This window comes from Rhincodon typus, chromosome 9 (genome assembly GCF_021869965.1).
Source record: "Rhincodon typus isolate 14 chromosome 9, sRhiTyp1.1, whole genome shotgun sequence".
Taxonomy (NCBI): Eukaryota; Metazoa; Chordata; class Chondrichthyes; order Orectolobiformes; family Rhincodontidae; genus Rhincodon; species Rhincodon typus.
The window spans coordinates 71321280-71336149 of NC_063340.1; the positions used below are offsets into that span (position 1 = coordinate 71321280).

The 14870-nt window shown below is 40.6% G+C and overlaps 1 protein-coding gene across 1 annotated transcript in view; it reads right to left on the bottom strand.

Annotated features, from left to right (window-relative positions):
• Nucleotides 1-14870, bottom strand: part of LOC109913109 (kynurenine 3-monooxygenase) — a 58888-nt gene continuing 44018 nt past the window's right edge. The window contains exons 13-15 of the mRNA XM_020512583.2: nt 12578-12679; nt 12400-12459; nt 1-1067 (exon numbers count right to left, since the gene is read on the bottom strand). Of these exons, the coding sequence (XP_020368172.1) occupies nt 939-1067; nt 12400-12459; nt 12578-12679 (291 nt within the window). The 3' untranslated portion in view covers nt 1-938. The remainder of the gene's footprint in view (nt 1068-12399; nt 12460-12577; nt 12680-14870) is intronic.

Genomic DNA, 14870 nt, shown 5'->3' on the forward strand with positions numbered 1-14870 from the left:
TTAAACTTAAGGAAGGATTTTTCCACTTTATTTCAAGTGTTGGAGTGTGCATTTTAAGTGGCAACCAACATGTCAAGATAACTCACCTAACTGCAACACAATTAGCTCATTATGAGCAGACTGGTGAGTGATGGTATCTCACCCTATCACATGCTTCAAGATAGCACCATAAGCTGCCAGCCAATCAGAGTCCAGCAGTTTCTGGGTCTGAATGTCCACGTTAGACTCTGTGACTCTTGTCCAGGCTTAAGCATTGGGCGTCCAGCGATGAGAAGTATTTTTGTATGAGTCATGGGAAGTGGGGTCCAGTTTTTGCCATCCATCTATATCTCCAACTGCCTCTAGACTGGATCAGTTTGAGAGAACCCCTCCCTCCCATCTCGGCAGGTAAGTCACCAAGGCTTCTCACTCTGAAAACTAGACACTTTGCTCACCCACCAGGCAGGCAGATGATCAGCAAACTGAGGCCCTTATGTGGCCAGTAATTGACAACTATACAGACTTAATTGCTAGCAAGGGGTATCTTGTGGCAGTGTTAGTGCCCCTAGCTCTGTGACAGGAGGCCCAGGTTCATGTGCCCCACTGCTTCAGCGGTGAGTAATAACATCTCTGAACAGGCTGATAATAAAATATAAAACTACCCATGACCACTTAATTGCTGAGGTGGCAAGAAGGGAATGAGTTTCCCTCCAGGACCCACTTACCTCATTACCTCCCCTTCTTGTAACCTCTCCTGCCATCTCCAGGGAGGTGAAATCATGCCCGGTGCACAGGGAGCGGTAAATACCAATGGCTGACACATAAAAATATTTTCTAATAGTGACAGCTCCTTACTGCTCAGAGGAAAATCAGGCCATCATCTCTTAAATTAGAAAAATATGGAATTGTAATTTCTTATTAAACTGCCAGGAATTTGTTGCCCATTTAGCTGCTTCAAGTTACTTAAAGCTAAAATTCCAATTCTTCAGCTGGTGCATATTAAGTTCCTTGGGAAAATGCTTGAAAAGGAAGACCACTCCTGTGACTGTTGTAATTGCACCTGTCACAAACAGCATGGTATTGATTATCTGCAATGAAAAGCAAGTCACTTTATTAGTTGCACATTTGTATAATAAAGTTCTAGCAGGCATCACACTTCCAGCAGGACCCCATAATACATTTAGCACAGATCAAATTTTGCAGGTAAAATACCTCTATCACTATCAATTAAACTCAAATGAAAAAAAAAAAATTTTTCCAAGTCCCAGTACTGCTGTTTGTATGCAACGACCCTCCACTAGTCCACAAGCTAGGACCTGATAACCTTTAATCTGCATGGCTGTGGAAAGTTCAGGCATGAAGTAAATTGATTTTAAAAATTGATTTTCTGAAAATACACCATGACTTGAGACCACAACGCTCCGACATGTGCATCAGGGGATGGAGAATGGACAGAGCTGTGTAGAAGGGAATGCGAGCCAAAACTTTGGATTGGATGCAGTTCGACAAAAATTACAGTAAGATTTGGGGTGGTTGTGGTGGTAGGGTGGAGGAGAAAGGGGGGACAGAAGGAAGAGGAGGATAATTATTTAACGGAGTCTTCTGCTGCTTTCTGTGGATGTTGGTTATCCTGTCTCTATGGAGGCTTCCATGGAATCTTGTGCAGCCTATAAGCAAGTCTTTATTCTCAATCCAATGGCCAATATTCACTGAAATATGTAGATTCTGTAGGGTATTCCAACTTCTTAATTAGGTTGGATAGTTGCATTTGTTATCTGTGGTTGTTTTTCTGGTAAACCCAACATGTTCACTTCCTTGGTCATGCTACTTGAGAATTGCTGCTTATTTAACTTGATCTCTATTAGTGATATTGATTTTTGTTTCCTTGGAAAATGAAAAATTGAAATGCTCCTCTCGGATTTTTGAAGTGTCATCATCTGACCTCACATTTGAATCTGCCACAGCAATTTGTCAGACATGTTTCTGTCTGAGCAACTTCAGTTGAAAGTTCATCAATGAGCTCCAATGAATCATACCACTCATTATCTTTCCCATAATTTGTATCGTTTTACAACTTTTGTTCATTTCTGTCATCAGAACCTTCTCCAGTAACGATACGACTAGAATGCATTTCTGTCATCAGAACCTTCTCCAGTAACGATACGACTAGAATGCATTTCTGTCAACTCTATGTAATCATAGATTTCCATCTTATTGACCATATGAAACAATACTTACACTGGCATTAGAGAAATCTCAAATCAGCTAGTCTTTCTTTTGGATTCCGCTGTGAGTCTAGAAAACCCAACAAAATTTTATATAGATTGTCCTTTGATCAGCTGTTCAATAACCAACATTTCCTTTTCCTATGGTTGACTAGTTGTTGCCTGATCTGCATATCTTTGAACAGGCTTCGTATAACTGGCTATTATTTGACCTTTTGATCTAATGAGTTGATTTGCTGTCATGTGAATAGAGTTGAGGTGAAGAAATGCATGAATGCTCAAGAGTGAGATGCTTGATTATGAAGTATATATACATTTTCTATTCTCTTACCCGCTTTGTGTTAGAAAGTTCCTTGTAGCAAAACTTTAATCTTGAGAGCTATACCACCTGGACCACACAGTTATAACTTTTGTAGCTTCACCCATGCAATATAATCTGAAAAGATAGTAACACTCACCCCTGTATGATGCTTAAAATTGATATGTCCCCCTTGATACAAATTTACCTCTTGCCAAAATTAATTTGACAGATAACCAATTTCCCCGAGTAATACATTGATATTTTGTCTATTTCAGGTTGCTCTACCTGATTAACTGGCTACATGACTTCCTGATGATCTGTGTCCAACTTCTAAATATCTTTTGGAAGTGACTTGTTTTACATGTACAGGATACCTTTATTTTTAATAGCTGGACACTCCTTCTGCCTGTGTGTATTTGTTCCACAGCACTGATGCTGATTTTTACAGTCCATTGTCTGTTCTACTCTTTGTATTGGTTTCTCACTCGTGCCTTTCATGTTTTTGTACCTCAAAGAACTAAATGGATTCTTCAAATCTCCTGTGATAAGTTTGATCACCCCCTCCCAGAATTTACATGTGTTGCTTCTGGACTTTTGATTCATTCACCATCTAAATAGTTTTCTGCAAATTCAAATTATCTCTGGTCTACAATAAATCTGACAATGCTCATCAGCAATTCCACAAATCATTCTGTCTCTTCTGAATTCTGACTTCAAAGCTTCATAGTCACATCTTTCCACTAATCTTTAGAAGTTATTAATTATCGATGGATTCTCCCAGATGCTGAATTCATCTGTTAAATCTTACGCTTTCAAGAATGTATTTGTTTTCAGATTGAAATGACTGTCAAAATTTTGAAGCAGTTCCGCAATTTATGGCTGCTATCTTTTATGCCTTGGTGAGTTAACATTTCAAGTCCAATGGTTCTTTTCCTCAGGTTCCATCGAGGAATCATTGGACTCAAAATATTAATGTTGTTTCTCTCTTATAGAAGCAGCTGGAACTGCTGAGTTTTTCCAGCAGTACGTGTTTTATTTTAGATCTCCAACATTTGCAGTTTTTGCTTTTACCTGTATTGTAAGAACTGTTTTCTCCAGGATGTCCAATTTTCTGCTGTATTTCATGCATTTCTGAAATTAAATCCTAGCAATATTATTTATCCTACCATTTTTTCCTAATATGATTATTTATTCTTATTATTTGAAAGGTTTTCTATTCTGCAGTCTCAATGTTGTTTTATTGTCTTACTCAAGGCTTCAAATTCTACAGTATATCATTGTTGTTTCATTTTCTTTGCTTGAAATACTTTTAAATCTGCCATACAGCAATGCTTTTATATTTTCATTGTCTTAAATACAACATAAATAAAACAGCAGGAGTTGAGCATTTAGCTCTTCAAACCTGCCCTGCCATTCAATAAGATCATGACTGATTTGCCTCAGATCTCAACTGCTCTTTTATACCAGCTCCATATATCCTCAATATCCTCATATTTCAAAAGGCCATTTCCCTCCTCTTTAAATACTTTCAGTGATCTAGCTTCCACAAACTCTCTGGGGTAGAGAATTCCAGACATTCAATACCCTCTGAATGAAGAAATTCCTTTGATTCTCAGTTTTAAAATTAATGTCCCTCTTATTCTCCAAGTATGCCCTCTAGTTAGAGATTCCCCCAATAGTGGAAACATCTTCTAGACATCCACCCTGTCAAGCCCCCTCAGAATCTTGTATGTTTCAATAAAATCACCCCCACCCCATTTTTCTAAAGTGTGCAGAAAAATGTCCTGATCAGTTTAGCTGTTCTTGGTAAGTTAACTGCTTCATCTCAGGAATCAGCCTAACAAATCTCTTTTGAACTGCTTTCAATGCTGGTACATCTTTTCTTGAACTTGGGGATCAAAAGTGCACACAGTACTCTAGGTGTGGCCTCACCAACTCTCTGTACAGTTGTAACAAGACATTCCTGTTTTTAAACTCTAAATCCCTGGAAAGAAGTGCAAAATTCTATTTGGTTTCTTAATTACTTACTGTACCTGCATGCTAACACTTTGAGCTTTCTGCACAAGAACATCCAGAGCTGTCTTGGAGTCTCTCTTCATTTAAATAAATGATGTGGAGGTGCCAGTTTTGGACTCGGGTGGACAAAGTCAGAAATCACATGGCACCAGTTACAGACCAACAGGTTTATTGAAATCACGAGCTTTTGGGCGCTGCTCCTTTCACCTGACACAGGTGCAGCACCCAAAAGCTTGTGATTTCAAATAAACCTGTTGGCCTGTAACCTGGTGTCATGTGATTTCTGACATTTAAATAAAAGTCTGCTTTTTGATTCTCCCTAGTACAGTACATGATCTCTCACTTTCTGACATTAAATTCCATCTGCTAAGTTTAGCCCTCTCTCTAAACTTATCCATAACTCCTTGAAGTTTGCTTATTTCCTCATCACAGTATGCCTTCCCATTACTTTCGTATCATCAGCAAATTTGGATGCATGATACCTGGCCTTCAATTCAAGTCATTTACACATAAAGTGAATAATTGAGGCCACTAGGACTGATCTTTCCAATCTGAAAAAGACCAATTAATCCCTTCTCTGTCTTCGGTGTGTAAACTTATACTAATCTATGCTAATACATTACCCTGAATAGCATGAACTCCTATCTTGGGCAATGCTCCTTTACTGTATGTGACACAAGTGAAAGGCTTTTAAATGTATAGCATTGCAATGCTGTTCCTCTGTCCTGCTTATCAAAATTTTCCCACATTTTTGTGGCAAAAATGGCAGTTTCCCATCTCTTTGTAAGCAAAATGGACAATTCCCTGCCTTTTGCAATCTAATAAACAATTCCCTACCTTTTTGTTGGCTTTGAGAAATATATTTTGTTGCCTGTAGCCTTAAGGATAAGTTTTGCTCAACCACTTTCCCTAGATGTTGCTTGCTGTCTACATTTCTATTAAGCTGATTGTAGTCCAGTGTTAATACAGACTCTTGTTTAATGGCTTCTCTGAATTAGTCCTGTTTGCTGCAGTCTTAATTAATTCTTCCCACATTAACCATGATTTCAATTATGCATCTTCTGCTCTTACTGCAGCCTCAACAGTCTCCTTATTTTACTTCTGTTAGATTTTGCCTTGCTTAGATTCCTTAATTATGCCTTTAACACCTTAATTCTGGCTTTTCACTGTTTCCAGTGCTGCAAACTCAGTTTTAATGATATTCTACAGGCAATTTTCCACATTGCCAGGTAAATTGAAATCTTCCAATTGTACAGGAACAGCTTGGCGAAGGATGCAGTTTGTTCTGGAGAACAAACTTCAGTGCAATTGCTGGAATACTGTCAGAACCCACAGACTTAGCAGTATCTCAGTGTATCTTCAGCTGTTTCACCCTGCAAGAATGTATTTGGGTGAAGGGTGATATCTGTGACACTGGGGACTTCAGGAGGAGGCTGAGATAAATTGTTCTCTCTGGGCATCTGGCTGAAGATGGATTGAAATGCATTAGCCTTATCTTTTGCACTGCTCTGCTGGGCTCCCCCATTATTATTTTTTAAATTCTCTGGTGGGATGTGAGCATTGCTGGCTGGTCATCAGTAATTGTCTGTCCCTAGTTGCCCTTGAGAAAGTGTTGCTGTGCTGCTTTCTTGAACCATTGCAGTCCAAGTCCTGTAGTTTGACGAACAATGCCCTAAGAGAGGATATTCCAGAATTTTGACCCAGCGACTATGAAGGAATGGCGCGAGACTTCTAAGTCAGGATGATGAATGGCTTAAAGAGGAACTTGCAGGTGGTGTTGTTCCCATGTACCTGCTGCTCTTACCTTTTTAGATGGAAGTGGTTATGGTTGTGTGTTTAGAAGGAGCTGTCTAAGGATCTTTGGTGAATTCCTACAGTTCATCTTGTAGATAGTACACATTGCTGCGACTGAACATCTGTGATGGAGGGTGTAGATGTTTTGGATGTGGTCCCAATCAAACGGGCTCCTGGATGGTGTTGAGCTTCTTGAGTGTTGTTGGAGCTGCACCCATCCAGGCAAGTGGGGAGTACTCCATCACAATCCGGACTTATGCCTTCTAGATGGTGGACCAACTCTGGGGAGTCAGAAGGTGAGTTACTTGCTGCAGGATACCTAGCCTCTGACCTTCGTCTTGTAGCCATTGTGTTTATGTGGCGAGTCCATTTGAGTTGCTGATCAATGGTAAATCCTAGAATGTTGACAGTTGGAGATTCAGTGATGGCAACACCATTGAATGTCAAGGGGCAGTAATTAGATTGTCTCTTATAGGAAATGATCATTGCGTGGCATTTGTGTGGCATGGGTGTTACTTGCCACTCGTCAGTCCAAGCCTGGATATTGTCCAGATCTTGTTGCATTTGAACATGGACTGCTTCAGTGTCTGAGGAGTTGTGCAATCATCAGCGATCATCCCCACTTCTGACCTTATAATGGACGGAAGATCAATGAAGCGGCTGAAGATGGCTAGGTTTAGGACACTACCCTGAGGAACTCCTGCGGAGATGTCCTAAAGTGAGATGACTGACCTCCAACAACCACAATCATCTTCTTATTAAGTAGTGGAGAGTGTGTTCCACGTACCCAATGATCCAAATTTTACGAGGGGTCCTTGATGCCACACTATTGAATGCGGCCTTGATGTCAAAGGCTGTCACCCTCACCTCTCAGTGAGTTGGTGAATTGTACACAATCCATGACTGGAGGTGACAGGTCTGCAAACCTTCAATTTGATCCATTGGTTGTGGGATCACTAAGTTCCATCTATCGCATGCGGCTTACAATATTTGGCATACAAGTGGTCCTGTGTTGTAACTATCAAGGACAACTAGGGATAGGCAGTAAAGTCTGGCCAGCCAGCAATGCCCACATACTACAAATGAATAAATAAATAAATCAATGAAACTTCACCAGGGTGGCACCTCAGTTTTCAGTATGTGTGGAGCTGTTCCTAGCATTCCATCCTGCATTCTTCTTTGATCCAGAGCTGATCCCTAGCTTGGTAACAATGGTAGAACGGGCAACATGCTGGGTTGTGAGCTTACAGACTATGGTTGTATACAGTTATGGTGTTACTGATAGCCCACAGTGTCTCACAGTGTCTTAAGCTGCTGCTTCTGTTCAAAGTCTATTCCCCATTCAGCAGAATGGTAGTGCCACACAACATAGTGGAGTATTTCCTCAATGTGAATTGGGGACTTAGTCTCCACAAGGGGTGGGCAGTGGTCACTCCTATCAATATGGTCATGGACAGATGCATCGTCTACATGGAGACTAGTGAGGATGAGTTCAAGTATATCTTTCCCTTTTGTTGGTTCCTCACCACCCGCTGCAGATCCAGTCTAGCAGCTATGTACTTTAGGACTCAGTCAGCTTAGTCAGTAGTGCTGCTATTTGTGGTGAACACGGAAGACCCCACCCAAAATATCTTCTTTTTTTACTTCAAAAACATACTTTATTCATAAAAATATCTTTTTTTTTTAAACAGAGTCACTGAAGCAGTTCGGTTCTGACAGTAGCAAATGAAGAAACAAGCAAACATTGGTCAAAGGTGCTTTTCTTTGCAAGTTTCTCCATGAAGGACAGGTGATGTGAAACAGTCCAACTACTTGGAGTGTTCTGCAGGAATGAGGCCAGTCCCATCCTTCAGAACACCAGAGACAGGCAGAACCTCAGTACGTACCTTCCCAAACATATCCCCAGCACCTTCAAGTAATCTGTGCTAAAGGTGAAGGGGATAAAGGATCGGTCGGCCCAGTTCCCAAAGAACATGGTCCTGCTCTTGCCTTGATTTACCTTGGCTCCTGAGACCAGTTTGAATTGGTCACAGATGCTCATGAGTCTGTCCATTGACAGCGGATCTGAGCAGAATACAGCGACATCATCCATGTACAGGGAGGGTCTGAGCTGCAGGCCTCCACTGCTGGAATAGTCCCCCTTCTCAGGCTCACATCCTTCCTGATGGATTCAGTAAAAGGCTCCAGACAACACACAAACGAGGCAGGAGGGAGTTGACAGCCCTGTGTGACCCCAGATCTGATTGGGAAGCTTTCTGATTCCCACCCATTGATTGAGGCTGCGCTAACGATGTTGGTGTAGAGCAGTCGGATCCAATTGTGGATTCCCTCCACAAAGCCTATTTCGGAGAGCACATTCCAAATGTAGGTATGTGGTATCCTGTCAAAGGTCTTCTCCTGGTCCAGGCTGATGAGTCAGGCGTCCAGCCCCCTCTTCTGCACGTAGATGATCATATCCCTGAGGAGCGCAAGGCTCTCAGAGATTGCCCTGCCCGGTACAGTGCAGGTTTGGCCGGGTAAATCACTGATGAGCTTAGACAGGATTTTGGAATCTGCATTCTGCAGTGAAATTGGTCGCCAATTTCTAATTTCCCCCCTCTCCCCCTTCTGCTTGTAGGTGAAAGTGATGATACCTTTCCTCATGGATTCGCTTATGCTACCTGCCAGAAACACACTGTTATACACTTCCAGCAGGTCTTGACCCATCAAGTCCCACAGGGCTGAACACAACTCAGCTGGTAAGCCATCGTTTCTGGGAGTTTTATTCTTTTCTAATGCCTCGAGAGTCTTGGTCAGCTCAACCAGAAATAACGGATGGTCCAGCCACTCCCGCATGCTGTTGTCTAAGACCTCCATGACAGAGGACTGGAATGACCAGGAGGCTGCACGCTCTGTGGGCTTCGTGTCATACAGTCTGGCATAAAAGGATTTGTTGATCCTCAGGATGTCAGGCTGAAGTGACGTTACTGAGTTGTTTTCTTCCTTCAGTCTGGTGAGCAAGAGCTCTTCCTGTGCACCTTCTGGAAGAAGAAATATAAGCACATCTCATCCTGCTCCATGGAGCGGATCCTGGATCAGAAAATTATCTTGGAGGCCTCATTGGCAAAGAGTAAGGCTTGCTGGATCTTCACCTCTTAGAGATCCTCCGTGATATCGACCCCCATCGTCTGCAGCAGGAGTTGGTTCTGCGTGTTTTTCTGGAGTTTGGACAGTTTCCCCTGTCTCTCTCTCTCTCTCACTCTCTCTCTCTCACCTTCTGAACATCTTTGAGGATAAAGAACCTCTTGTTATTTCCCTTGACTGTTTCCCACCAGTCCAATGGAGACTCAAAGAGGGCTCCACGGTTCTCCAACCTGTGTAATCCCTCAATCTTTTCTGGGGTCAACAGTTTCCCACTCAGCTTCCACATTCCCTTGCCAACACGCTGGTCATCCTGTAGGTGATTGTCGGCCAGCAGGGGGCAGTGGTCAGAGAAGAATACCAGCTTGACATTGATGGATCGGACCGAGAATGTGTGGGACACAAATAGGAAAATCTATTCCCCAACCAGAGTACTTTCTATGCCCTTACCACCCTCAGTATATCCTCTAAGTGGTGTTCAAAGGACTGATGCTATATCTTTCAGAATACCTTCCCCTCCCCCCTTTTCGTTGCTTTCGCTGCCAAATTCTAATGCAGAATTTAATGCTGTTGCCATTACAGTTAAACAGGGCATCTGTCATCTTGGCAATGAGCCAGGGAACTACAGACTGAAAGCAGGTTATGATTGAGTGACTTCTATTATTGCTAGAACCAGATAATGTTGCTCAATGATAGCTGATTTGCATCCAGGCAATTGCAAATTTCATCAGCACTTTCCTTGGAAAGATTTAATCTCCTTTCCCATGTGGGATCAAGCTAATTCAGTTATCTCTGATACTGATTCCCTGGATGACAAATGTGTGCTGGTGATTGCCTTTTCTTACATATTGATGTGCCTTGCCACACTTCCTCCTGCTTCATCACCACTACAGTACAGTTTCCTTATTTATGTATGATACTGGATGGAACAAAACAGGTGAGTAGCTCCTTTCAATGCCCACTACCCTGTTGTGTGCTAGTCATACAGTCATAGAGTCACACAGCGTGGAAACAGATTCTTTGGTCTAACTAATCCATGCTGACCAGGTTTCTCAAGCTAAATTAGTTCCTCTTACCTCCGTTGGGCCCATATCCCACTAAATCTTTCCTATTCATGTACCTATCCAAATATCTTTAAAATGCTGTAACTGTACCTGCATCTATCACTTCCTCTGGAAGTTCATTCCCCATACAACCCGCCCTCTGTGTCAAAAAGCACCCTCTCAGATCCCATTCCCCTCTCATCTTATAAATAAGCCCCATAGTTTTGAACTGCCCCACTCTTGGGAAAAGACTATTCACTTTATCTGTGCTCCTCATGATTTTAGAAACTTCTGTAAGGTTATCCCTCAACCTCCTATGCTCCAGTGGAATAATGTCCCAGCCTATCCTTATAACGCAAATTCCCAGCAACATCCTGGTAAATCTTTTCTTAATCCTCTCCAATTTACTGATACCCTTCCAATAGCAGGGTGACCAAAACTGAACACAGTACTCTAAAAAGTGGCCTCACCAATGTCCTGTACAACCTCAACATGACGTCCCAACTCCTAAACTCAATGATCTAAACAACAAAGGCAAGCATGCTAAACGCCTTCCTAACCACCCTGTCTACCTGTGATGCAACTTTTAAAGAATTATGTACTTGAACCCCTAGCTCTCACTGTTCGACAACACTACTCAGGGCCCTACCACTAACTGTATTACCAAAATGCAACATCTCCCATTTATCCAAATTAAACTCTGTCTACCACACCTCAGCCCATTGGTCCAACGTATCAAGATCTCTTTGTAATCTTAAATAATTTGCTGTCGACTATACCACCAATTTATTCTTCACAGTCTTAATCTCACTTTAATACTACTTGCCATTGCGGCAATATGAGCTCGGAAACAAGTTTGAGCAAATTTGTTCTTTAGAATGTAAGATCACAAGAACTAGGAGCAGGAGTAGGCAATTTAGCCCTTTGAGTCTGCTCTGACATTTGAAATGATCATGGCTGATCTCATTTTGGCCTCAACTCCACTTTCCTGCCTGCTCTCTAAAACGCTTCAACCGATTACTCCTTTAAAATAACTGTCCACGTCCTCCTTAAATTTACTCAGTCTCCCAACATTCTCCCTCACTCTGTGACAGATTCACAACTATTCAAGTGAATCAATTTCTCCTCATCTCTGTTTTAAATTCATTACCTCTTATCCTAAAACTATGACTTCTCATTCTGGATTGCCCCACATGTGGAAACATCCTCTTTACGTCTACTCTGTCAATCACCATTAGTATCGTATATACCTAAAAAGATCTCCTTTCATTCTTCTAAATTCCTGAGAGTATAGGCCAAAGCTGCTCAATAAGACAAACCCTTCAACTCTAGAATCAATCTATTGAAGCTCCTCTGAGCTGTCTCCAATGCAATTACATCTCTCCTCAAGTAAGGCGAGCAAAATTGTACACAATACTCCAGGTGCATTCTCACATTTGAGTTGCCATGGCAACTTTCACTTTTATGTGCTCACTGCAGCCTGGAGTTTGGGAAATGATGGTTGAAGCTCCAATTTCTTTCCATCACATGACGGACCAGGAATGACTTTCATGGTGTTAGAAACATTTACAAGTTGATACTCAGTGCTTTTCGCTGTATTATGAACACAGTTCATCAAGTCCTGGAGTGAACCTTGAACCCAGATGTTCTGCCTCAGGAGCAGGGACATTACCTATGGCACAACAGGCTTCCTTTGATATCCATTAAACAGACTCAATTAAAAAACAGATGTGCTGGAGGTGGAGGTGGACCGAAGATTGTGAACGTTGAGTTATAGAAACAAAGTGGTGTAAACAATTTGTACATGTATTTGATCTAATACAGAATAATTTGACCTCTGAATGGAATCGCTGTTCAGTTTATATAATAAGTCTTGAAATAATAAAGGTTAGAACCTGTTAAAGATGTCAAAACGTAATACCTTGCTTTGTCGTTTTGACCGCTGTATCACTTCATGGTATCGTATTCTGGTAAAAGTCACCTAAAACGAAATTTTATTTAGACAGGAATGAAACTGAAAAGGTGTTTGCTCAATTCACCCCAATCTACATTAGATCACAAACAAATGTACAGAGTTTGAGAATTGACACATATCTCACCATGGTGTATAAAGGCACAATAGTCCTTGGCATACAGTAATGGAGGAAATTATCCACGTGTTTGCGGAAAATAAACCATTTTGAGTTCACATGCTTACGCATCTGAAAATAGATATGTAAAAATTAATACTTTTTGAAAAGTCTTTGCAAGCTTATCGAACCAAAAATTGGAATAAATTGCTGCATGTTAATGAGTATTATAAATTACAGCATGAAGAAAAGATCAGTTGTTCACGATAGATTCCAGACATGAAGGCAGAAGTATTAACTGAACTTAATCTAATTTTGCTGGAAAAATGCAAATACTATTTTCTCAAGAAACTAAATGGAGACGGTTGGCACCATATAATCAGTAGAATACTCAAGACCATTGAAAAAAAATGAGCTTTGAACCAAAATTGGATTTAAATGGATTTCTATTGGTGTCTTTGTAGTTACATTGCAAATTAATTGGATTTTTTCTACTGACATGCATTGAACAGGACTGCATTCGAAATAATGTAACTTAGATTTTGTCAACATCAATGGCCACTCAAACTATTTTGATAATCTCCAGAGTAGTAAATGAACAATGAAAACTCAAATAGTTACAGCACAGATGGGAAGCAATTTGGCTTGTTAGGTCTATGTTAACTCTCTGCAACAACTGCTCATTTAGTCCTACTTCCCTACGTTTTCCTCATGGTCGCACCAATTATTTTGTCTTCAAATAATTGTCCAATTTTCTTTTGAAAGCAGCATTTGAATTTGCCTTCACCACATTGAAGCAGCGCATTCCAGTTCTTAATTACTTATAGCATAAAAAGTTCCTCTGTGAATACTGTAGCTGCATTAAGTCATTCCATAAAAAAAGTCAGAAATTTAAAAATAGATCTAGAGAATTTCAGGATAGATTGAGCTGGTGAAATACTAAAAAATGTCAAAGACAATTTTGAGGGCTCCATTCCAGTTATAAACTGGGTGTTATCAGTATCTTACCTCAAGCATTTACTTTCATTTGCTACAGCCACTGTACACTGGTGGGAAAGTGTGTACCATCTATGAGGTGGCTGCAGTACCTTACCACAACTTCTTAATAGCACTATCCAGAACTGCTAACATCCAAAAGGAGAGGACAATAGACACACAGAAACACCATCACCTACAAATTACCCTTCTGTTACGGCTGCCCGTGACTGAGCAGCACAAAATGGCCAACAGTTACCCATGGCATTACAGCATAACATGGCTGACAATAGTTAGACAGCTTGGGAAAATATTTGATTAATGTGGACTCCACAAGTAGGGCAATAATAGTTCTATGGATTCAAGGTAACAGAATGTGCAGCTGTAGTTGCTTACATAAAAGACATGAGATAAGAACATTTTGTACTAAATTTAATTAATACATTTCTCTTTAATTATTCAATTAATCTGTTCCAATACCAATAGTTGGTTTTATTTAAGATCCTTTAAATAATCATGCATGTAGATGCAGAAATAGATTCACCTACGTACCAAAAATCACTGAAAGCATTGGAGGAGAAGATTCAAATAAAAATTATGAGAACAAACCAGTCTCAGACAGTAAAAGCAGCCCCATATCAGGGAGAACTGAATCATAGTGCAAAAGCTAGCAGACATTGGAATGTGGATTAAACAAATATATTGTAAGACACCCAAGGATAAAAGATAAGGGAGTCCCGTAAACACGATGAGAAAGACACTGTTCACAACTCATTAGCTAAAGAATTCTAACATTGGGCATAACTGTTGGAACTGATATTATAACAATTAGTAAAAAATCAATGCCCTTTAGTAGCCTGTAACGAGGTTAATAAATAATATAAACTGTATAACAGAATTTAAATCTTTAAGTGAAAGGCAAGTATTCAATTAATTGACAGTAAACAAAGTGCAGCTGACAAATGTACTTGAAGGAATGTATTTGAATACAGTATCCATTGTGAAAATATGGGAGATAAGAGAGTCATCATGACATCACGGAAGGCCGGGGTTGACCACAAGCCTGTCCATCTTGAGCTGTGCAGTCATATGATCAACTTAATTGGAAATGTATGTAATTAATTAATAATGATTGCTTTGTAATTGTTAAATGTATAAATATCTATGTTTTCCTTTGTTTGGGCAGAGCTCTCTGGATTTTCAGAGGGTTTCTTCCCACCGGTGTAATTTCACTAAACTCATTGATGCTGGAATTGAACTCCTGGGTGTCGAGTGAATCATTTGGTCATTCCAGCTCAACACTTCCAAGTCACATACCAGCCAGTCTTGGAAATATATCGCTGTTCCT